The 26,565-nt window shown below is 38.8% G+C and overlaps 1 protein-coding gene across 1 annotated transcript in view; it reads left to right on the top strand.

Moving 5' to 3' along the window:
- The window catches only part of itga9 (integrin, alpha 9), a 130,466-nt gene that overhangs the window by 96,070 nt on the left and 7,831 nt on the right, over positions 1-26,565 (top strand). The window contains exons 20-27 of the mRNA XM_035432676.1: positions 3,072-3,151; positions 3,827-3,916; positions 4,214-4,322; positions 9,061-9,168; positions 12,396-12,521; positions 17,396-17,515; positions 18,112-18,207; positions 25,487-25,606. Of these exons, the coding sequence (XP_035288567.1) occupies positions 3,072-3,151; positions 3,827-3,916; positions 4,214-4,322; positions 9,061-9,168; positions 12,396-12,521; positions 17,396-17,515; positions 18,112-18,207; positions 25,487-25,606 (849 nt within the window). The remainder of the gene's footprint in view (positions 1-3,071; positions 3,152-3,826; positions 3,917-4,213; positions 4,323-9,060; positions 9,169-12,395; positions 12,522-17,395; positions 17,516-18,111; positions 18,208-25,486; positions 25,607-26,565) is intronic.

The raw sequence follows: 26,565 nt of genomic DNA, 5'->3' as shown, positions 1-26,565 counted from the left end.
CAGCCACGGACTGGAAGAGGAGGGTTTTGGGTACAGCCAATTAATTCTTACGGAAATGGAATATATGTGAAAATATTTTGAACTGTATTATCAATATATTGCAACACTTCATAATATGTTGGCAAATGTACAAATTATTGCCATGTTAAGATGGTAGATGTAACATTGCAATATATTACACTATAATACATTTTAATCCACATATTCACAGTATATAATATATTCCATTTCAGTAAGTGAAGGCTGCTAGAAAGCATGGATAGCAAAAAGGATGTAGCAGTGCTCACAAGTAGGCGTGCAAAGGCCTCTATGGGTGATAGAACAGATAAAACCTTGTCTGAGAAGGTGGATTGCAAAAGGTTGCACAAGTTGAAGCAGTTACCAAGTTAACATGGCTTTGCATACCATTTTGCTCAGAGGTGAATTGGGTTGCATCAGCTTGTACCACAATTCATGTTGATTCCCAGTCTTGTATTTTGAGGAATACAGGACCAGAGTGAAGTTGACCAATTATCAGGTCATTTGAGAGGTACGTCCATGTGCATAGATTAAACTAATGGCCATATTTGGATGCATGCACAAATGTATTTACACCAGGGGTGCACAACAAGGGCCAATCCATTTCAGGATTTTGCCCCAACATTTATTTAATTAGCCCAATCATATCTTGATCTGACATGTGTATTAGTACCAGCTACAGACAAGTACAGGAGTGAAGCAGTGTAGTTTATAGAGCTGTTAGAAAACTACATCTATGGTAATCGGTTGGAACAAAAACCAGCACGCAGATCGGCCCTCCAGGACTGGAGTTGTGCACCCCTGATTTACACACAAAAATCTCACTTACACTGAAGGAGAACTTAAGTGCATCCATCAGTGTCAGTGCTAGATCTGGATAAAATCATTCCTGGACTGCCAAGTTGACCATCAATGAAGCACTATAACTTGTAGTAACCTAGACCTATAATACATGGTGTGAGTAATACCCAAAGTATACATGAAGGCAATGCATAATAATACACCATTTACATAGTGATACGGTACATATGTCCTCCTTCCATGGAGTCTCACAGGACTTATCTTGGTCCAAACTAGACTTTGTCCAGGCTAGGCTATCACTACAAAAGACATACTGAAACAGTGCTACGAACAGCTAATTGAACCGTGCAGCTGTGAAGGCATTGCTCGGTCAGCTGATTAATGCTATGCTATGGTAAGGAAAGCATCAGTTACCATACCAGCTGCCTTGTTGGCCAGGTGGATAGCAGCCTTTGAATAGCCTTTTAAGCAGATGTCAAACCACTTTAACAACTTTCAAAACGTTCTGCTCATCTGAGGTTATTTTAACAGAGATGTGATATTTTTAATTTCGGCACCTGTGATGCTGCCATACAATTGGCCAAATTACAGCACCTTAGCATTCTGCGATACCCATGAATCGGAACAGCACAGTAAATACAGGTTCTACTTCCTTCCTTAAGATGCTGCCTTTTAAGTTACCATGTTTGGTGAATTGGAATGGAGCCACATATATTGAGACGCTGAGAAATCAGATGAGCAAATAACTCTCTTTGGAAACTTAATAGTTCATTCTTAACATTGTTTAAATGTTAGTCCGTTAATGCAATGGCCACATAATTTAACTTGTCTCCTACAGTACCATTCTCCTTTTTTTGAGGTGATATTTGTCATGCCATTCATGATGTAATTTTTATGCGTTCATGAAGTAATTTTTATTTGCCCCTGGGTTGAAACCTCCTGCTTCGATGTGATTTGTGTTTCGTCCTGATTTCTTCCACACATCAGTCAGTTTGGTTCAGATTTAGCACACTTATTGGTCACAGTCCCAGGCCTTTTGTAACATGACTGGAAAATCTGTTTTTCATACATCAATAAATTTAAACATTGTGAGCTCATTCTGCCTTGCATGTGGAACCTTCCCCTTGGGTGGACTTTGGGTTTCAGTGGAGACTTTGGAATTCAGGGGTGGACTTTGGATTTTGAGATCTGAGGTCAGAAATAGCTAGTATTTGTGATAAATGTAATAATGTCAATGTGGGCTGATTTCACACATTTTTATTTATAGACCAATTCCATGCTTTTCCCCCCATTTTGACATGGCAAATTGTGCTTGATCTTTGTGTGCAGTGCACCTTACACGGTCACAGTTGAACCTGTCCCATTTCCTGTGTGCTGGTAAGCACAAGCTCTCCTTTGGAGCACTGTAGTCCAAGCACTCCTTCAGTCTGCTAGCCTTTTAATTATTTTACACCTTGCAGCCCACAGAATGAAACAGGGGAGAGCTAGCCTTGATCGCTCACTGAACTAACATCAGTGAAATTCAAAGCAGCACTTTCTCTAATTTTCTACTTACTCAGCCACCCAGGAGCCCACAGAAACATTCATTTCCATAAGAAAAACTGAATTATTTCAATATTTTTTCTCATGATATCAGTAACAGCACATTTTATTACCGAGCAGGATATTCTTATTTTTGTGCTGTTTTATTGGATTTTGCTGCCCAGGTTAATAATGTAAGTGTGTGTGAAACTGTAAGAAGAGAGCTGTGAATACTGATTGAATACTGAATGTTACTTAAAATTCATTTTAAAATTACATGCTTCTTCTCCGCTGGGTACGTTGTATGTGCGTGTGTGCATGCGTGAGTGTGTGTGTGTTTGGCTCATCAGTGTTGCTGAAGGGAAAGTAAACATTTTGTACATATTCAGTTTCATAAAATAAGCCCTGATCCTTCCATTTCTTAAACCTACAGATAAGTACTGTTGATACTTTCCAGTTGGAAAGAATGCCTTTCTTATTATGCTAGATTTTGAAAATGATTTAGAATATATATTGAATGTAAGATATATTCATTTCCCTGCATGCGGGACAAGAGAAACATTTTTCTGTTTGTGATGCTTCTTCCAATAAATGGAATTCTTCAATTTCTTATTTATCTTATTTATCTATATAATTTATATTTTGTAAACAAATTTTGTTTTCAAAACTACATGGTCTTCATCACAGAATTTTGAAAATATTCTGTGAATCTTCGTGTTCTGTTTTTCTAGTATGACTTTGCTGTGATTTTGGACACCAGCCACGTTTCTGGGGAAAATGAGACCTTGCAATTTCTAGTTACTGCAAAGAGGTGAGTTTTGTTCAGTATTTATATAGAATTTAAATGAGATAATGACAGTGGTGGGGACAGTGTAGTGAAGTTCTTCACTGTCTGGTGTGGAACACTGATTGTACCAGTGCAGATTGAAGCTGGCAACCCCAGCAGGACATTACCTGCTGTTGGGTCGGTCAGGGAGGGAGGGCTCTGTCCGGCAGATTTTGTTGGTCTCTTTGTGTACTAGTGCCTCTTATGGATCATTACGCCTCAGAGGCCGTCTGCAGTCTGGCTATGCTGACTACCCCTCCGGCCCAATGACAGTGTAGCTCAGCTGATCACTTAATTCAATAACACAACCCTTACATTTGAGCTCAAATCACCTATTTACAAACCATTTAAAAGTGTTTTTCTGACATCACATGGAACAGTTTACAGTGTCAAAGAAATCAATTTGACACGATTCTTACGTGTCTCATCAAAGCAAGTGCAATCCTTAAATGTCTGTTGTATTTTTGAAGTATTTTTGAAGTATTCCTTATCTGGAAATAGTGGTAGAAGTTCATATCATATTTTCATCAAAGGTGTTGTTCCTTCTATCTTAAAAATATTTTACTTTTAGAAAATTAAGGAATTAAACAAATGGGAATTTAGTTCAATGGGGAGCAGTACACCTATGTTTTGGTCACCGATCTCTCTCCTCTCACACAGTGCAAACCCAGAGCCTGAAAGCAAACTGTTTGACAACACCCTGGAGCTCTCTATTGCTCTGGTTCATGAGGTGGACACAGCAATTACTGGGTAGGTCAACAAGGCAGGAGCCCTAATTAACCTTAATTAAAGGACTGCTGCGGTCATAAGGGCATTTAGCTAGTGCTAGCTGGTGCATAAAAAGCATGACTGTAACTAAAAAGGCTAGAATGCTGCATAAAAAATCAGAACCTATAGAACTATATGTTCCAAAAAGTATGTGGCAAATAAAAAATATGAATAAGTTATTCTTAAAAATAACAATGACTGCTTTGTAGCTCTTACTGTTTTAGAGTAGATCTGTGAGGCCGCTTGCATGTCATTAACCCGTGGTGCTGTTGTCTATAGGATGATTGCGCCCACTTCCTTTGTTTATGGGAACGCCATTGATTCGACTCGCTTTGTTCAACTTGAGAACATGGAGTGCAACTTCCAGCCCCTCAACTTCACATTCCAGGTAAAGAAATTGATTCTAGAAATGTCATATTTGAGTCTGGTTCATAGTACGTTAATCATAGAATAGTTAATGCTAACTTGTCAGGTAATTAGCTAAATGTGCAGTGCAGGCCAAAATATTAGGTCACCTGTGTTTTTTTAAACCCTTAGGCAGAGAAGAATTTGGTTAGTATACATGCATTTATTAAATAACAAACTTAAACATAAACTTTTTTTCAATTTCTACCTACAATAATGCAAAAAGATGAGTTTAACTTAAAAATGATCTTAGACATGACTGTCCTCAAAATAGCATCCTTTGGCTTTAATTACAATAATTTTGCATATGGGGGTGGGAGGGAGGTGGAAGGATAGTTAAATTGACTGAAATCTTATCTGCATCAAGTTTTTGAAAAACACAGGAGGCCTAATACCATTGGCCTGTAGTGTAAGTGAAATAGACTCTTAACAAAATATGGCAAAGAAAAAGGTGTTCAGCTTAGATGTGCAAGGCCTAGTAAACGTATTGTGGCAATGTTATTCCCTGCGAGGAACTGCAAAGAAGCTTAGGATTTCCAGGTGCAGTGTTCAGTACACACTCATCAGGGTCCAGCTGATGGGCAGTAATGTTAGTAATGTTAACAGGAGAAGACAGAGAAGATCAAGTGGGAGTAGACAAATATCTTCTTGGTGTCTAGCAAAAGAAACTATTGTAAAATTGTACCACAGCTACAGGAAGAACTCAATGCAGCTAGAGAGAAACCTGTTCCCCTGACTACAGTGAAACGGCAACTGTGATCTGCTTGTCTAAAAGGATGTGCATCTTCCTTTTCCCAATATTTTGATCCAGTGTTGATGCTTGGCCCACTGTAGTCTTTTATTTTTAATAGCACCTACCCAATGGCTTTTTGGCAGATACAGATTTAAATTAGTAGGCAAACGATAACAATTGGTGTTAAAATGACTCATCATCTCCATATCATTTAAGTCAGTAATATTGAATATGTATCTAAAAAATCAATCTCGTATTGACTATTTATCATTAAAACATAAAACCATTATACAAACCACATTTACAGTGTCAGTGGACACTTCCAGTTTTATACCCCAGTAGATAACAGTACCTCATGGAAAACCCAATCTACGCACAATTTTAGAAAGCTTGAAATTGATGGGAAAACATTTCTATGTGTACACAAACTCCAGGGGATGCATACAAACTTTTCCTTGTTGCTATGCAGCTTTACTGCATACTCAACAAATTTTTTCAGAAGTGAACATATTGAGATCTATTGGCTATTAGACCATGCACACATCAGATTTATTTTGGTGATAAGCACTGAGACTCAATTTGTTGGGCCATTATCTTGGCTACTGCAGCACTTGCTGTTACAACTTTCAAGTGTGCACATGCACTTTGTCATAGATAATTTTTGAAACTTTTGCATAAAACTTTTTGAAATAAAATATTTGGAACAAATATGAAGCTAAGCAATCCTGAAATGTATAACATTGATATTGCTGTAAACTGTCAAGACAAAGAAAAAGAAAGCTCTAAAATGGCTGTATATAAAACCTATATCATGCAACAAACATTTTGCAGGGAGTATATAGCAGAAAACCTGACCATCACATGAGGGGTTCCATTCATGAGTCTCTTCTTGCCTCTAGGGAGACTCACAGCGACTTTATCCGTGTTAACTGTTTCATTGTTTTTCACTAACTGAAAATAGTTCCCAGCTGACATACCACTGAAATAACTGTTTGTGCAACCTATGATAGAATGAGGTCTGTGGTCTGATAAAGTGAGATATGTTCAAAACAACTTCTGCAGGAGGGAGAACATACAGCACTCCAGAAATGCATGTGCAGATGAGTGATATCTCATGTCATCTCCATGCCGTTCTGTCACAATCTGTTTCTTGGAAACCAAGTGACTTTGCTTGTTTTTCAGTTTAAAATTGTAGTGAACAGTGTACGACTTAAGGAATTCCAGATATTCAAGTCTTTCATCCATCCTACCAACTAAAGCAATTAACAGAGTACATATTGAATCGATCATTTGCCTGTTTAAGTACATTACTACATTAATGTAGTTGTTTTGGGATATTGCTTATACTGTAATGCATTGTTGTTATGTATCCTTTAGAAATGCACTTGCCATATAATTACCTGTAACACCAAAATGTTGCCATATATTAACTATAACGCACAAGGTCTGCTGAAATCATCCTATTCGTAAAAATGGTGCTCCATAGAGTTAGCATTATGAACTTATGCATAATCATTGAGTATGTGATTTATTCTGGAGTAATATTATCTAAACAACTGCAATCATTGATAAGGTCTCTTTCAGGTGTTTAGATACTAATCATGAATTCAGTAGTAACCCGTAAAATGCGTTGAGAAGGTGTGTACTGCGGTGAACAACCTTCACATTGTAACAGGAACTATATTCATGTGGAAATACTGCATTTTGTGAGACATTTTATTTGACATTGTAAAATAATCCCGTTATATCCACTGTGAGTTTGCACATATTTACGTATTAGCCTGTTTTAGAGCATTGGCCAGAAACCCCGATTTTGACAGTTACCACCTTTGGCAATGTTTCAGTGATTCATAAGTTCTATGTGTGAAGGCATTGCATAATTAGTAGCGTTCTGTGTGCCATCGCATTTTCTTTCATCCCTCCATTTCATTCGTTTTTACTCTCACATTTTACAAAATGTAAGTGTAGAACAAAATTTTGACACTACCGTCATATCACATCTCATTGCAAATCTTGAGTCATGGCTATCAAACATAAACACACGCTTGGAATGTTTTGCCTGTCTGACCTTTGACCCTTGACCTATTCTTCTGTTTTTCGTTACTTAATGTTTTTATTTGTCTAATTTGCCCAGAAAATATATCTCTTAATATATTGGTTTGTATATCATAGCTTCATATGTATTTAATTCTTGCAGTTCATAGCATTGCCTTTCAAGTTGGAAATTAATACAACTGTTCATCTGTCACATGCATGAGCACCCCAACTCATTCTGTGTTCATTGATTTCCTTCAGACTGTTTGATGCCTGCTGTAAAATTTTACACATTTACAGCTTTCAAATAGTTGATACCATGTATGTTTAAAAAGTAATCTTACTGTATATAAAACATGAGAAATAATTACATTTTAACTCTTCAAAAAACAGTGGTGATGGTGTTGACCTGGGTAATGCTATGGTTTTGTATTAGGACTTTCTATTCCATTTACGCAGTGTTAGACAAATGCCTAAAGTAACACTAACTCTTGTATTTAAATTCATTATTTCAGGACAGGCAATTAATATAGTAATATAGTGATTAGATTTCATGCTTTAAATTAGTGTATTCTTTTTAATCTAGAGTAATAAATGGATTGTCTATTTGTTTTTTTATCAAGTAAAAATGCAAAAAAAAGTTCTTTAAACTGAAAGAAATATGAAACTTTTATATAAAATAACATAATGACAAGAACAGGCAATTCAGCCAAACAATGCTAACTATTTTCCTAACTAAATTGTACCTAGTGATCTGATAGATAGTATCTAACACCGTATAGTAAATAGATAAAAGATATACGTGGATATATAAACAATGTAACACCGTATCACCATTTCTGCCTCTACTACATGACCTGGCAAGCTATTCCACACATTGATTACTCTCTGTGTGAACAAATGCTTCCTAAAGTCTGCAGATTTACCTTTTCTCATTTTCATTTATGTCCCCTTGTACTACTAACAGAATTCAACCTGAAGAATCTCTTGTAGTTCACTTTGTTAATCCCCTTTATGAATTTAAAAACCTCAGTCAAATCACCCCTAAGTCTCCTTTTGCTAAGCTTGAAGAGGTTAAGCATCTTAAGTCTTTCCTCATAGCTTTTCATCTTTCATACCTGAAATAAATTTGGTTTCCCTTCTTTGAACCTTTTCCAGTGTGCATACAATATAAGTGTAAGTTTAAAATTTTAGATTGTTTAATTCATCAGTTAATTATTGTTCAAATGAAAAAAAAACTGAAAATGAAAGTACAATGGAACCTAAGAGATATCAATGTATCAAGAATAGAGGTGATTCAAAACTGAAATGTTAGTAACGTGTGATGAAAATACACCAGTTTTAAGAATTTGAATACTTTATCTGCTGGAATCCTATACTGAGATTACAGTGACTTTATATTAAAATGGGCTACTAGTATGTTGTAGTTATTATCCTTTGTTTAAGTTCATTTCCAATAAATAAACCAGTGGCAATAGGGATCTCATTACTGCATTCATTAATTATTTTCTATGTTGGCCTCCCAAATTATACATCTTTGTTTCATTTACATATTCTTTGGTCTTTTATGCTAACTGTTTAATTTTGTTCTCCCTTTCTATATATCAGACATGTTGACTTATCCATATAGTATTTGTCAGCAACAGTGCTAAGACATGACTGCCCTTTCTCAAAATTTGATAGTATTATTTTTTTTCCCAATGGGGAGTGTGACTCATTTTCTTGTAATGTTTGCACTTTTGCATCAGTGATAAAAGGAGCTTTATTAGGTGTAAGAGCCACTTGCAGGTTCAAACCCTGCTCAGTTGACCAGGCAGTTCGTAACTCTGAGGTTTGTATCTCTTTTCTCAACAGTGTATTTCTTTCTGATGACATCTGGAGAAAGAATTTGATGCTCTACCTATATGTGGTTATAAACGAATACAGTAAACAAGTTTGACTGCTGATCCCACAGGTGATAAATAACGGCCCCAGCAGACTACCTGGCTCCATCGTGGACATCAGGATTCCAAATCGGCTGTCTGGTAGTGGTGCAGACATGTTCCATGTCATAGACGTTCAGGTACGCAGCATGTGTACTTTATCCTGATAAACACTGTAGTCACCATGTGCATTATGTTCCAGTTATGTGTTTTGTCTGGAAGGTGGCCTGATTACGGATCTCAGCCTAACACCATATGTATTCTTTAACCAATTTCTTACGTACTGAGACACTGTTCCTACTGAAGCAAAGTCCCGTATGAATTTTAAAGCTGAAAGTTTCCAAGACTAGTGCTTTATGTACGGCACAATGTTTTTTTCCCCCTAAACCATCAAATTCCGATTCTTAGTACTGCTATAGTAAAAGTTGTAGATGGTTTCTATGTAAAAATCAATTTGGAAGGGTCTGATTTCTCTTCAGTCTCTAGGTCAAAAGGGGTGAAATATCCTGTCCAGTTTTTTTTAATTCTGGCTACAACACTACTTCAGTGCAGTAAAACATGCCACAGTTGGGTATTGAGTTCAAACCATGCCACTGCTCTTCATGGTCAGCATCCCCACAGGGCCGGGCATCATTTTCAAGGAGGAGACATCACCTATGTAGGGGGGGTTCAGTTGGCTGGATATCCACTTCTCATTATGCACAACTGACCCATATGGTTGATTGATCTGCCTGCACCAGCTGCACATGACATGTTGTCCTCCAATGCAATGTGTGTGTTTGCTTAACTGGTGGACTGCAGAGTGAAAAGAAGCAGCAGCTAGCATCACATCTTTCAAACGAGTGCACATGCTTGTCTGCACTCACCGTGAGCAACAGAGGCAGCTACAACCATGAGCACAACACCCAGACACAACTGAGTATTCCAAACTGGATGAAAATGCACACGGACACAAAATTTAATGATTCCTTGCATTATTTTTTGAATCTATGCCACATTTAAAAAATAACATGAAAACCACTCTGTATCATCGTAATTATTTGTATGCCACAAAATATATATAATTTCATAGGTAATTCTTGTGATTTCATGCAACAGCCAGAAACGCTTTTGGTCAAATGTAGTGTAGTGTTGAAATCTTGCCTGGAATGCTGTTGAAATGTCTGAAAATAAAGTTTAAGACTGAAGCCTGCTTTCAGATGGCCTCCTTTACTGTGGAGTGCCCCATAATACCCCTACCCCCACCCCCCGCCCCCCGTTCCTCATAGTTCATTAACTGTAGGCCCAGTTCTGCCATTATTATCCAATAGCACAGAGAAAGGGAATACTCCCACTGGAAAGTGCTTTCTTAACCCATGCATGGCACTTTCATAAAGGTGGATCATAGGGGTCCCCTCGTGTGTTTATTATGTTTACTATGAATGGGTGACTGTTTTGGCTGTATCCCGCCTTTGCCACTCCATATGGAGCTGCTTAAATTGGATCAGACAGTTAGTCTTACCCAGGGAGGTGGGAGATTCGCAGTGTTTCTCCTGAATGCCTGGAGCTGAACCCTGCAGCTGAGAGGTGTTAAGCACTCCCTCTCAAACACAGGTTTACTGTACGCTGCTGAACCCAGGGAGAGGTGTTAAGCACTCCCTCTCAAACACACAGGTTTACTGTACGCTGCTGAACCCAGGGAGAGGTGTTAAGCACTCCCTCTCAAACACACAGGTTTAGAGTCTGATGCTGAATGTTTTGTTTGCCTTTGAAATGGCTGGGAAAACATTTTCCGGCTATGACCAAATTGACTGTATTGGAGGTTAGTGGTGTTTTATTTGAGTTTAGCTGTCTTTTTTTCCTGTTGTTTTTATTGGAGTGTAGCAATGTATTTATTTGAGTATTGTATTGTGCAATGCTATCACAATGTATTCATTTACAGATACTTAAGGCTGTAGTTTGTAAATAGTTGGACAACTTATAAGTGAGAATAAAACACACATAGATAGTTGGAATTGGCCTCTAGATTGGAATAGGATGAATCTCCATGGAATAGGATGACTTGACCAACACTTGGCCTAGGAGAATTCCAGAGGTCCCACAGCAGCAAACAGCAGCACCGCTCTGTGCTCGGACATTCAGAGGACATGCTGATAAAAGCCTGCAGAGAAACCTGACCTTCAGGAGAGAGGTATAGGAACTGGGTGGTACCAAAACAAACAATGGCAAGGTCAGGGGAAATTGCCCTGACATTCCTGCCTCCCTGCATGCTGGAGCCCAGGAGCTGGCTGGGTGGAGGCGAGATGGAGGGAGGGAAAGGGAGATCCCCATAGGCCTACGTTCAGTGCATCTGGACTTGTGGACAAACCTGGTGGGGGAGGGTGCAGGGCCTTTCAGCTGAGACTGCACTTCCTGTAACCATTTCCCTCCCACAGGGCCGCAGACCCCACAGACTTGCCTCACGCTTTCCCAGAATTCACCTCTATGGCCTGGTGATTCTGGGAATTCTTCATCCCCCACCACCCCCACTTGTCCCATGTAGTTTTACCAGACCCCTGTTCTGTGCCTCTTACGATTACTGCAGTTATTTTGAGAGCTAAGATTTTACTTATCAAGTAGTAGTGAATTGTGTCATTTTAAGCTATTTTCACTCCAACCCTTACATTTCTTGAATTAATGTAAAGGTTGTGATACAGTGATCTCAAACTCTGGTCATGAAGGGCCACAGTGTCTTAAGTTTTTTCTGTGCAGACAATTTAGGCCTTGGAAACAATGTGTCTGGACTTTTGAACAATCAAGCACTTAAAATTTGTGCTGAAGTGCTGAAACACACTGAAAACCGACACACACAACAGCGCTTCAGAATTCAAGTTTAGAATCGCTGCGAGTTTAAAACACATCTGTCCTATATTTTGTTGTAACTTGTGCCAGAACCATGTTGCAAAACAAAAAGATGCTATCCACCATATCAAAATATTCTGAGAAATAAGTATGACCAAAGTATAAAATATTCTATAAAACTGTCATACATTAGTTAATTCAGAAGATGCATAGTAGAAGCAGAATGTACGTACTGTAGGTAACCTCCCCGTCACACAGCCTTAACCAATTATATGTGTGTGGATAAATGTTCATTCCTGTTTCTATATGCTGGTAGAAAAAGCAAGTGGTAGTAAATCATATTATCAAAACCAATCAGTTTTATATGTCTGCATTTGATGAACACAGAATGGTTGCTTGCCTGTTGCTGCTCTGTTACATGATTATACTGATCTGGAAAGCCGTGGCTACAAATGAAGAGCTCTGCTGACTATGGTCAGGGAAAATACTTTAAGAACATGGACATATTTGTCCTTTCTTATGAGCATGTGTGTTTTATCTTCTAAAGGTGGCTGGGGATGGAGGGAACTGTACCCCACACAGGAACCCCATGCCCTGCACTGTGCCCCAGGACAGAGAGAGCATCTTCCACACCATTTTCGCCTTCTTCACCAAGTCCGGCCGTAGGGTCCTGGTGAGTTATTTCAGCCCTGTCTGTCACCTAAACACCTGAGAGTGTGTGCTGGAGCATGGCTGGCTGTTCTATGGACTCAATCCAAGATTCTGTCAGGACCTCAAAGGATGCCTGCACTATACTGAGTCACAAGAAGAGTGTTTCATCAGTTCTGTTTAGTGAAAATGTCACTTGGCAAACAACTTTCTGCGACGTCATGTATGTCAAAATTCACGTGGTGGACAGAGCACCCTCATTGCAGGAGGTGGCCAGCATAGGGAATGGACAACATGGAAACCCAGTTTCCTTGAACAGCCACTCTAAACACCACCCACTTGTATTCAGGAGGAAGAGCTCAGGGTTATCTAAAGAGGCACTGAGGTTGAAGGAGACTCACAATTTTGAGTGATTGAAGTGAGGCAGAAAGGCAGTTATTGTTGTTGAGGGAGATAACAGTGGGGCAGGAGCCAGGCAGGTGTTAACTAGGCTCATGATTTCAGCAGCCTGAGTGCTTTTCAAATTATGAAGCTCACACATTTCTCTTTGTGCTTTGTTACTTGGACAGACATTAAGTACTGTATGACAACTTTGAAGAGAAATAGGGAAATGGACAACAGTAAAATGATGTGGGCCAGTGGAGTAAGTCAAATCCAGTATGACCTTTTTCATGTGTAGGGAAGGTGATATGTCGAGTGATGCAAAAGCATTTGAAGAAAGACGTTAATTGACAGCATTGGCCTTAAGGGCATTACTAGGGTTTAATACTGGGAAACAGGTTCCTGTGAATTCCCATCCAAATAATTTCCCATTTCCTTTAGCTTACACCAGTGCTGTTATTTTACAAAATATATGCAGTTTAATTTAATAAAATGTCTGCAACAGCTGTTTTGTGTTCTTGACACGATCCTGGCTACATATGTGAAGACAGAGAGAGTGCTTTCTGTCTGCAGACAATTTGATACGAAGATAATAAAAATTGCTTGAATGCAGAGTCCATCAGTGTCCTCTGCTTCTTGAAAGCCTACTTCCAAAGGAAAAAAGTAATGTGAGTCGTTATAGGACATGCCTGTTTTGCTTTATTTAGCCTATTGGCCATCATATATTTTTTTTGATTTGGGAGATATCAGTTTTATTTATGGTTGGCCACTGTCTGTTTCATTTATAATAGGACAAATCTAATTGTGATTATTATCGGCCATTTTGTTATATTTTTATTTTGCCACAGGCCTATCTCTCAGACACATGCCTTTAAATAGGCCTTTCTTAGCCTTTCAGAGGCTATAGCATATTTATTTAGTCATAATGCAAGAGCACATAGGCCTTAGTCTTCAAATTTTATTTGCGAAGCAAATAAAATCAATATCATTATGTTCTACTGAACCCACTTCTTTGGCTAATCTTTAGCATCTATTTGTTGTGCTGAAAAGCTAAATAAAAACACCTTCTGTGACTTTTGAAATTATTACTATGTTGTAAATTATATGGCCTTGCACCACCATGCAACTCGTATGCTAACAGAGCATGGCTTTCGTCTCGGCTTATTATAATGTCTTAGAAAATGTCATATTACTTGGTATAACTCATTTAGTTTGTTTATACAATGAATAACAAACTACTACTACTTTAATTAATCCTGCTTGTTGAAGTGTGGCCAATGCGTTTTTACTGGTAGCTGATGTCTTAAACAAGGAAACTGGGATTAGACAACCCCGGTTTCCTGGGATTCCTGGGAAAGAAAATGTTTTCAGGAAAAATAGCCTATGGATCCCTGGTCATTACAGTAGAATATGTGGCCTAGTTTTACTACTAATACTCACAAACTTGCTACCAAGTTTCACTCAAGCACAAGACGTCCAAGCTTTGTGTCAATAATAAACTTATTGATCAGTGGGCCTTTGGTGTTGGGAGATCTTACATGAAACAATGGTTAAATGAAGTTGTCCTTTTAATCAGATTACATTGTTGATGAGGGAATCAGGCAAAGCAAACTGAGGTCAATACTGCGGGAGGAGGGTGATGGGTGTAACTGAATGCATACACAGATTAATACTGTAACTGCACTGATACAGTATGTCACAGCAAGGTTTAAAAAAATGCTTTCAATTATTTAGCAGGCATTTGTCATTTTTATTATAAGAACTTGCGCAGTAACTTTAGTAGACCTATTTTGTTATATCTTAAGCCATTTCTTCTCAGCTACTGTTATTGCAAAATAGTCATTGTGCCACTTCAGTGGTATGGAATGAGTGACTGACATTAACTACAGCCAATCATCATAGACTCAAATTCAAGATATCAAAAAAATCAAGTCAGACTTTTCATAATTTGAATTTTAAATTTCTTCAATTGCATTTTGAGTTGACATAATTCATTCCAGATATCAAGTTGTTACTAGTCATAATAGCAATTTTAGATATCTTGACATTAATTGTGACTAGTCTCACATTCACACAAGTCATACTTTCTTTCCAAATAATTAATTTCATTATGACAAGTGAAAATCTGTCAGTTGTGCCTAATCATAATTGAATTAAAGAGGGTTTAAACTGATTGAGACCCAGTTCAATAACCAATATGCTACACTGTCACCTTATTTATATTAGCACAAGCTTTTAGAGCAGGGATCCTAAACCCTGACCCTGGATGTTCACAGGGTCTGCTGGTTTTGTTTTCACCTTAAAATCAGAAACTAATTCAGAACCTAGAAACCAGGTTAGATTGATTAACTGCATAATAAACTGCTTTAAATGATTGATTAAATGCTGAGTAATTGCTTAATAATGAAACACTGTAGATCTTGCAGCCCTCCAGGATCATGGTTGAGAATCCCTGCTTTTAATCTTATAACATATGTACAGTCCAGTTTCGTTGAGACCTGTGGTGGATGTACCAGCAGTCAGGAGAGTGCCTTGTGATTGGGCTGAACTGAAAGCCACAGGAGACAGGTGATAGTGACAGTCCACTGACTGAAGTTCAAGAGGGGAGCAACTAAAGGACATGAATGCTCTATGAACTGGGATGGGGAAAGTTAGATCACAGAAGCCAGAATCCACAACAGAGAGTGAAAACAGGCAGCAGTGAAGATCCAGTAAGCAGCAGTATGTCAGTCAGGGTAAGAAAACATGGACCCGCAGAGAGGGAGTAGATTAAATCCACGCAGTTCAAAAAGCACCAGCTTCAGGAACAAGAAAATCCGACCAGCAGGTCAAAACAGGGAGAAAACTGAGACTTACCCACTGGGAAGATGACTGGCAGCCAATCAGCTTGGAGAGTGACTAAACACAGATTGACCAAGCGAGAGCCAGGGAGATCAGGGCTGTAGAGGCGAGATTTCAAGGTTTTAAACGGTTATAGCAAGCAATTTTTATGAAATAGGTGGGAGACTAAACAAGCAAATAGACAAATATAAACAGCTGAAATAAAAGACAGATAACATGGAGAAATGGCTGGATAGCAGTACTGTACACCAGGAGTAAACACTAAGCACAATCAGAGAAAGTATGTAAACCGAAGCAGGTTGAGAGTAGTTATTGATTTAAAGGTATTGATTTCCTCTTTCTTTATTTCATATTGACAAATCACTGTTGATATTAACCAGTTGTATATTTAAGATTAAAAAAAAAAACTTTCATTACTTGAAAAAATATTAAGTGCCTCTCTTGAGAAAAAATGCTTGTCAACCGATCAAGACTTGTTCATCAGTATGGCTGCTTATTATTTGAGGTTTGTTCATACTATACCTGTTGCTTCTGTGCGTGTAAAAGGTCACATTAATTTCCTCAGGAATAATTTATATTGCATTGTTTTTGAGTTAGAAAATATTCAGTGTAGCCTGATGATCTAATTCCTTTCACCCAGTTATGTGCCTGTCTGCTTTGACTGCAGTGTGACTTCTCTCATTAATTATAAATGATAAATAATAATTACATGCTTAAATGAATTCACTAATGAGGTTTACAATGAATTCCTCCCCCGTGTCATGGTGTGTGATTGCTACTCAATGTTCCTGCTCAGTTTACCTTTAGTTAGAGTGTACCTGATTTTAAGACCTGCTCCCCAAAAATATAAAGATTCTGGATATATTTAACATAAAGAATGTGGATACATAAAAACACAAACTAGGTTTGCTAGCAATTCACTGTTAACAGGTAAATGTGATGTACACTGGCCTTGATGGAACAAAGTCATCACAGATGATGTAGAGAGCCATCTTCTGTATAAATCTATGCATCATAAGTCATCTGGAAAAGAGTGCCTACTGAATTCCAGTAAAGTAATGCAATCTTAGTGTCTGTATATACAGTATAACCTGGCTCATCTCAGGAACAAGCTTCTGGTTTCTGAGCTCTAACATGAGCACGCGACAGATCTTAGAACCTTTCGGCTGTGTCCCTTTTCAGTATCTGCTGTTGTGCTGTAATGTACTTCATTACCACCAGCACACTCCAGTGTAGTGGAGTGGAGTTTATGGACAGGTAAATGCTCCCAAGTGTCCTAGTGTAAGTTCCTTTTATACACATGTTTGTGTGAACTAAGTGCCCTTTCTGTCAGTATCCAGGTGGGCGTCAGTACAAAATGCTGAGTGTTTTTTCTGCTGTCCAGTCCTGTCATGACTCCTCCTTCCTCTTTAAAGCTCTGCAAAGGGATGACCCTCTGAATGGGCTCTAGGGGACAATAAGTATCCAATTATACACTGCTCTGCAGGGCTTTTGGCCACAGCCGGCACTGTTTCAACTAATTGACCTTTTCAAACTGCTTTAGTGAAGCTAATGGATATTGAGTTCTTTTTTTAGAACTGCCTACGGAGTTGCTGAATTTATGATTGCATTTATGACTCTTTACATCAAGCATGGAAAGAATCCTTTCATTGTGATCACTGTTTGATGGCACCGCAGGACTGTGACCGACCAGGGAGAGCCTGTCTGACAATCACGTGTGTACTGAGCTCGCAAGCAAAGGAGGAAGCCATCAGCATAGACCTGCAAATCCTCTTAAACACAGAGATACTGAAGAGGGTGAGTGACTTCTGACCCACAGTCTCAGGGACCTGCACTACAAGCCAGTTTCTGTTTAATAGTATTTGTGTGTTCGTATGTGACAGAACCTACAGCTCTCAGTATTTTTTATTTGATATGAGACTATGTACATACTGTATCTGTAGTTGCCTTTATCAGGAATGCATTTGTTTGGTTGATATTCTCATTGAGACAGCCACTGTCTCTTTAATGTCATATCATGTAACATCAGAAATTAGTGCAGGCGTCCTTTAACCTGCTTCTTAAACATCCTGAAACCACAAACAGTGGTTACAGAAACACAATACAGCTCTTTATTTGAAGGAACACAGGCATACTGGATCCCAGTTTTACAGCATTTTGGAGAATGTCACACCCAACAAATTCTATGACTTAATAGGTTTAAATCTCCAGCCAGTTATTATGTATAATATGCTTAGAATAATTCTGTCTTTACAGATACAGTATATGGTATTTTGATGATGTATTGTGCTTGTTAATATTTTGTCTTGGAATTATGTTCAGCACATTTATATTCAACAGAGGTTTTTCTCCGTCAAAATCTGTGTGTGTGAGATGTCCTCTGGTGTTCACAGGACAGTTCATCAGTAATCCAGTTTGTGACGAGAGGAAGTGTCCGTGTGGACAGCAGGGCGATGGAAGTAGCCGGAGGCCTATCAGAGGACACATCTGTGAGTGACTCCCCCCGCCCCCTTCCCCCCCCCCCCCATTTTGGCATCAAGGTCCAGCTTACTGAAGCTTAATGATGCAAAGCCTGCAAAATGACAAGCCTAGAGAGGATCAGTTCTCATCATCAAACATTCTTATGTTCCTAAAAGAGAATTTACCAGTGCCAAAAATACCAGTACCAGTCCAAGTACACAGTACAGTTCCCACGAACTGTCAGCAGGCAGTCCGTTCATGTTATCGTACATCTAGGGCCTGAAAAAATAACGGGGTTGTTATTTCGCATGTATTTCAGTGCTCCATGACAAGGAGTCAATAGAGCCTCTATTTCAAGCCACGAGTCAAACAATTGTGGCAATTGTCTCAGTTAATCATTCAGATACCACTTAATCAGGCGAGTGAGAAGAATGGCAGAGGAATGCTCATGTTCATTAACACATGTTGGACTCAGTGTAGTGTTGTAGATGGTATAGCAATGTTTTAAAATAAATTGAAATGTCCTCCTAGAACATGTGAAAGACAGATTTTCTTTGAGAAAGTGGGAAATGTTTATTTTAAATGAGCAAGCTGTGTTGAAACATATTGTAAGGCAAAACCAGCATGTCGTGGCAGAAGTGTATACATAAAAAAGGGAAGTTGTGAACACATTTTAATATAGAAAAAAGGTTCAGTGGCTTAAATTTCATAATTATATGTAAGCAGTTTGTTGGCTTATGGATAGACATTGATGTGTGAAAAACTGCAAATGGCATGTAGTATTTGGCCTTGTTAAACAGGGAAATATTTTCTGTAGTTGTATTCCAGAATCGGTCCAAACACATTTATTGGAGTGTTTTCCCTAATGTGCTGTTTGTAAGTTTGAAGTTAAGGGTGATCAGGCTGACAATCAAGCCTGGAATAGAACTAAGTGGCAGGTTTTCTACATCCTGAAAAAATCATGAAATCCTTCAGATATTTGTGAGCTTGTGGGCTGAAACGTTTAAAAAAAAAATATTTGTGGCTGCAAAATTTGGTGAGCTGTTCAGTTATTTTGCTGAATGTTTTAACGCATTAATGGTTTCTTGTTCTTTGTCCGCAGTTGTATAAAACATCACGTGTCTATGCTGCTGAAAAAGGGATGGGTAACTAGATAATAATGAAAATCATCAACATTTAAATTACTGGTTAAAGGAAAGTGTGATTCTTAGAAACAGGAAACTGTACTGTGTATAGCCAGATAACCACATTCACAGATGGACCCATCTAATGATAATCGTCAGCTAGACCGAGAAGGCACCAGATGATTTGTTTATTACCCTTCCCATTTGGTTGTCTGTGGGGGGAGGGTAACAGAGAGAGGGCAGACAATAGGCTTACACACATGTCTCATGAAGGAGAGTGAATGGTGGGAAATACAAGGCCACACACACAGGATGTTACACATATATTACACATCTTGAAACAGGACAAACCAAATTCCTTCCATAAATCCGTGAAAGTCAGTAGCTGTGTGCATTGTGAAGTTATGATACGCGCATGCTAGCTGGCCACATGCAGTTTTTTATTGCTGTCATGACAGACTAAAATACAGTTAGAAGAACACAGAGTGAAGTTACATCAGCAAATGTGTGAAAACATTGGGAGCATATCTTCGGAGTCGTGCTTGCTTTCTGAAAAACTGCTTGGTGGAAGTTTAGTTATAACTTCGCATTGTTTTGATATTACTAATTACACATGGAGAGAAATTTTAGGAATAATGTTTGCACAGATGTGAGGAGAATATTTGTTTTGCATATGTTAGCAACTTGGCTTATTTACATTGAACATGTTTTTGTTGAGATGTGATATACAGCTTGCCACTGATATTGGAGCTGGCGAGTCAAACATTTGAGGCTGTGGGGAAGTTGAGCCTCACTGTGTCCACACAAAAACAACACAATCAGTCTGGTTCTGATCCCTTATTATAATGGTTATCTGTGAAAGTCTGTAGAGTGCTCAGGGTTGGCCAGGATGAGTGGAGTTTTGAGCAAACCCTAGATTGGTGAGCACATAAGTAATGTGGCATTTTGCATCGCGCTCTGAATATCTAAACACTGATAGAATGGATCCCTTTATAATTAATATAGCCTACAGTAATGTAGATTGGAGGACGGAGTGTGGCACAGTGGGTAAGGAACTGCGCTTGTAACCGAAAGGTCGCAGGTTCGATTCCCGAGTAAGGACACTGCCGTTGTACCCTTGAGCAAGGTACTTAACCTGCATTGCTTCAGTATATATCCAGCTGTATAAATGGATACAATGTAAAGTGCTATGTAAAAGTTGTGTAAGTCGCTCTGGATAAGAGCGTCTGCTAAATGCCTATAATGTAAATGCCTATAATGTAGATTCTATTATCGAATCTCGCAACTTCTGTCACCCATACACAGATATAAGCCTATTAAATTGAAAATGATGAATTATCGTAACTGTGCTGTGTGGTTCAATAAAACCAAACTTGATCATGGTCTAGAGCCGTGGTTCCAAACCTCTGTCGTGGGGAATCCCTGTGTATGCTAGTTTTTGTTCCAACCACAATTGCAATCCCATCATTTTAACAAGCTGTTCATTTTTCTTAATGAACTTAATATCTAGCGGGATTATTTACCCTGTTAAACCACATTATGTCTGAAATAGTTATGCATGCGATGAAGAATAAAATTCCCATGATTAAATTGTGCTTATTGTGCTATATTGCAAACAGTTGCATAAAAAACTTTAACTGAATAAATTAAACACTGAAGTGAGCCAACAGACTCCTAATTGGTGAGAGTGTAGACACCTGGCCACTAAAACTAACCATCTGGAAGATAATGACAAATTTAACGACAAAGCAAATGGTAACGAGACAGACCTGCACCGTGTTAATAAATTTAATGAAAGAATTATGAAAGAAATTAGACACATGATCAACAACCTAATTAGGAGCCTATTGATTAACCTCAGTGTTTCATTTGCTACCTCTTTTTATGTAATTGTTTGCAATATAACACAATAAGCACAATGTGGATATGGGAATTTTTTTATGAGGGGTAAATAAATCACTAAACACCTAAGTAAGAAAAATTAACAGCTTGTCAATATTCTGGGATTGCAAATGTAACTGGAACAAAAACCAGCATACACTGAGGGTCCCCAGGACTGAAGCTGCGTCCGAATAGTCTTTTTTGCTTAGGAAGGTTCCTAACTGGGTGAAATAACCCGGAAGTATCTAAGTGGCAGCCATGATAAGAGCTGGTCGAATTCTCTAAATGCTAAGGAAAGGTGCTTCAATGCTTCCTTTCTTATCTCCTTTAGCATAGGGTACACTGGACCGTCCTTTACGAAAGGAAAGGAGATAATGCCTTCCCACAATTCCTTGTGGCATCAACATTTAAAGTGACGCACCATTCGGTAACCTTGGTAATGAAGTAATGTTTTTCACCGGGTTGTCCACGTCTATATAGCCTGCATGAAACAACACGGTAAGAACGCATGGGGCTTTTAGTAGTCCATCTTCGGAACATTGTAGTTTCACCACGGCAGACCCACATCAATAACATCCGCCGTCGCTTAATTACGTAGCCTAGTGTAAGTGCAGTCAGATTCTCTTAGCAGCCTGAGGTTGGGAACCAGTGGTCCAGAGCTTGTTCTTACCACAATTGAAATACTAGAATTTAAACAAGATGTTCATTTTTCTGAATTAGGTGCTTTTCGTGTGTAGAGGTAATGGAATTATTTATCTGATTAGGTCTATTTAATTTAATAAAAGAGGTAACAAAATTATATAACTGATCAAATTAAAGACTGAGGTGAATCAATAATTGGTGAAAGTGTGGCCAAGAAAACGAACAATTTGGTAGGTAATAAAGAATTCAAAGACAAAGCAAATGATAAACAAACCTGCATTGCGTTAGTAAGCAACAAAAAAAAAAAGAACGAACTGAAATACATGTGTTAAATAACCTAATTAGGAGCCTATTGATTCACCTCCGTATTTAATTTAATCAGTTAAAGAATGTTTTTACCTCTTTTTATGTTATTGTTTGAATAAAGCAGAATGAGCGCAATGTGAACATGGGATTTTATTCTTCATCACTTGCATAGCTATTTCTGACATTATGCGGCTTAAGAGGGTAAATGATCCCTCTAAACATGAAAAGTACCAAATAAATAAAAATTAATATCTTGTTAAAATGCTGGGATTACAACTGTAGTTGGAACAAAAACCAGGATACACAGGGAGTCCCCAGGACAAAGGTTGGGAACCACTGGCTAAGAGAATGGGGTTTCAGTGTCCCAGCTGTAAAAGTGTTGGTATCCTATGTCATAGTTCATGGCACATGCATCTGTTGAAGCAACAGGCTTGAAGCAACCAAACAATATGTACCTAGCTGCCCTCTGGTGGCCATGGTAGTCTTAGCCAAAAACATGGCCGCCAGTTCGGGTGAAGTCATACCTCTGCAGCATATTGGGGAAATGAAATGTGCCTGTCTGTAGCTTAGCAGAGCACTGTTTCTGAACCAGTGCGCCTATGACAGGCTTTTGCTTTACCACACTGCCTGATGGTGCCCTATATGTGCTTCACTATAACCTTGTAAATGAACACCTAAAATTCTGTTTATAGACATACGGATCATGATGTCATCATCTCCACATATTACTGAGAGTAGTGGAATGTGGTTATTTCAACATTAATTTCAAGGCTGTTTTTAGATATCAGTAAGGCATGATTTAGTGGCTTATGTAAGAAAGCTGAGATTTACCCATAAAATACCCGCACTCTCTCCTAGTGCCCCTTGCAGGTCCAAAGCTCTGATAAGCATATCCCTCTGCAAGTTATCTGGCCTGGAGGAGTGCTGGGGAGTTCCTGTTTAGCCTCACTATAATCTACAGTGCTGGGGAGTTCCTGTTTAGCCTCACTGTAATCTACAGTGCTGGGGAGTTCCTGTTTAGCCTCACTGTAATCTACAGTGCTGGGGAGTTCCTATTTAGCCTCACTGTAATCTACAGTGCTGGGGAGTTCCTGTTTAGCCTCATTGTAATGTACATGAAAAATGTGTTCTGAAGTTCTTGCAAACATTTTTGAATTTTAAGGTGACAGTGCCTATCCATTGCTTCCATGGATCCTGTCACCTGTCCAAAACCTGACTTCACCAGCGATGGAGCAGTACAACAATATTGCTCTCCTGCCACACGCAAGACTTAAATACTGGCAGTGCATTTAAATGAACTTGCTGCGGCTGTGCTCATTTACATAACGAGTCTTACCCCACTAAATTGAAAACATGCAGTGACGCATAATTTTGCGGCACTGATGGTGATGGTAATATGGCTCTTAGTTACTCAGTCACGTAATTACTTAGTCACTTACAAGCCAGGCCCATAAGCTGCTTTGCATCTAATTAAAGTTTTGGTGTCTCACTGGCATATCTGCTATGGTGTTCTCAAAATTACACAGCTGATTCATTCCCATTGGCCAACATAGTATTGGGTGACAGTTAATTGCAAAATGAATACATTTGCAGATGATGACGCAACGAGTTTGGAAACGATTTTAGCAGAATTCAGAAGTGAGTTGAAACCTGATAATGGCATTCAGTATAGTTAAACGTAAGGAGCTGCCCATGCTTGAAACACCATATAAGGTCATGCAATAGACGCAGGGGGCCTTGGGGTGTCGAATTTTAGGCTTGATGCTGGATACAACTCGTGTGAGTGGCCAGTTCTCCTCATCACATATTATGTTCTTTTTTACATTTAAATATTCACAGCATAGTGGGTGCAATAAAGCTGGGAATTTCTTGGCAGGCAATTAGTGTTCAGTGTCATGATACTTGTCTATTGGATTGTTGCCTTCTATGAAATATTGTATTTTAATGAATAAAAGATGGCATATGGCATTTGATTCTTTTCAACAAAAAGCAATAGTAGAGAGGAATGAAGAACTCGGTGAGACCATATGCTGCAGTCTGCTCTAAACCTGTGCACGAACCCCCCATGTGGCCAGGGCTGTATTCCTCACCCATGGCACTTTCTGTTCTGTGATCCCATCTATAACTGTAACCCACTGTGCTTCCCTCCTGTCTGAATAATTCAAAAATAAAAATCCATAAACAGGATGGACTGTCAACTCTCCTTTAGGAAAATGAAATAAAGAACTCCAATATGAGGCAGAATATGTTCGATGGACTGTGTTGCAGTTCATACATTTGGATGTGGATGCCCTTCATCACAATAGACCGATTTGAATATGGATGGCCTGGCTTGCTGAAGATATGTTTACATGTGGATGCCCTGTATTGCTGTAGACATGTTTAAATGTGGATGCCCGGTGTTGGTGTAGATACTTTTTGTCATATAGTGTATTTGGACAACCCTTGATCTTAGGCTGTTTTTCATGGTTTGGGCTAGGCCCCTAAGTTTCAGTGAAGGCAAAGCTTAATGCTAAAGCATACAATCACATTATAGATGATTCTGTGCTTCCCCAACAGTTTCAGCAAGGCCCTTTCCTCTTTCAGCAAGACAATGCCTCAGGCACATAGTGAGGTCCATATAGAAATGGTTTTGTTGAGAATGGTGTGGAAGAACTTGTCTGGCCTACACAGAGCCCTGACCTCAACCCCACCCAACACCTTTGTGATCAGTTAGAAAGCCAACAGCGAGCCAGGCCTAATCATGACCTGACCTCACTAATGCTCTTCTGACTGAATGGAAGGAAATCCATGCAGCAATGCTTCAACATATTGTATAAAGCTTTCACACATGAGTAGCACTTGTTATAGCAGCACTCCATATTAATCATCATCATTTTGGATGAGATGTTGAATGTCAGGTGTCCAAATACTTTTGGCCATGTACAGTATGTTTAAATGTGGATGTACTGTGTTGCTGTAGATATGTTTAAATGTGGATGTACTGTGTTGCTGTAGATACAGTAAATGTGGAAGCCCTGTGTTACTGTAGATATGTTTAAATGTAGAAGCCCTGTGTTGCTGTAGATATGGTATGTTTAAATGTGGATACCCTATGTTTCTGAATATATGTTTAAATGTGGGTGTACTGTGTTGCTGTAGATACAGTATGTTTAAAATGTGGATGTACTCTGTTGCTGTAGATGTGTTTAAATGTGGATGCCCTGTGTTTCTGTTGATATGTTTAAATATGAATGCACTGCGTTGCTGTAGATATGTTTAAATGTGTATGTACTGTGTTGTTGTGGACGCATTTAAATATGGATGTTCCGGGTTGCTGTTGTTGAGACCTGAAAGTACACGTCCTGTGTTGTAGGTTGTTTTTGAGGCTCTGCACAGCCAGGAGCCCCGGGGGTATGTGGTTGGCTGGATCATTGCCATTAGCCTCCTGGTGGGAATCCTCATCTTCCTGCTGCTGGCAGTGCTGCTCTGGAAGGTAAATATGTTCAACTTACTGTAACCTCCCTTAAACACCCCTAACCCCCTCAACTCCCTCCAGACTTGCATGTGCAGGTGCCCCCTTGCCTGGTTGGAGGCTATTTCACATTAAACAGATTAAACAAGATTGTTATAAACTGAAATAAGAAGAACTGATAACAAAGATTACTTTAATAATACCATAGTAAACATAGCTGCTATTTTCTAAGCCTTAGGAAAAACCTGAAACATCAGTGTTATGTAGTTTGCTCTCAAATAATATTTATGTCTAATACAGTGTGTAATATGAAAAAAGTAGTTTGTATAAATAATAATTGATATCTTTATTTGGATTAAAAAAATAGGAATGAGAACAGCAAATAAAATAGCTAAAATAACTGTCTAAAATTACCTTACGGCAGCTTCAACAGAGCTATCAATAATTTACACCACTTCATCCCACACATTAGGACAGCATGCAGCTCTAGCAACTCTAGCAGTATTTTACAATATACCACGGATGGTTCCAGTCGTGGATGCTGATTTGTCAATACAACATTCCAGCCGTGTTATAATACACATTATTACATGGCTTTGTTGAATGCTCGAATCTGATTGGCCACTTCAGGCATTCAGCGTTCAGATATTTCAGTTTAATGACCGCTGCTATGGGTAACGAACCCTTTAACCTACAACTCTTCATATCACTCCACAGAAAGAAGTGCTGCAGCTGTTAATTTAACTATTGTTGAATTAACTTAAGAAAACCAATACATCTGCACTTGTGTTGCCTAGTAGTTAAATCTCGCTATTACAGTTATTACTGTACAGTTATGACTTATGCTAACTAGCTATACAGTATATTCAGTCTGGTTTACAATGGTGAAGCTAAAACTGACCTATTGTTAGCTATGTTACAGGTGATGTGAGTCTGAATTAGATGCTGATTGTTTATGACACTGGCAGTCTCGGGAGAGT

Source organism: Anguilla anguilla, chromosome 1 (genome assembly GCF_013347855.1).
Source record: "Anguilla anguilla isolate fAngAng1 chromosome 1, fAngAng1.pri, whole genome shotgun sequence".
Classification (NCBI taxonomy): domain Eukaryota; kingdom Metazoa; phylum Chordata; class Actinopteri; order Anguilliformes; family Anguillidae; genus Anguilla; species Anguilla anguilla.
The sequence above is the reverse complement of the archived record's forward strand: the minus strand, read 5'-3'. Positions and strand labels throughout refer to the sequence as shown.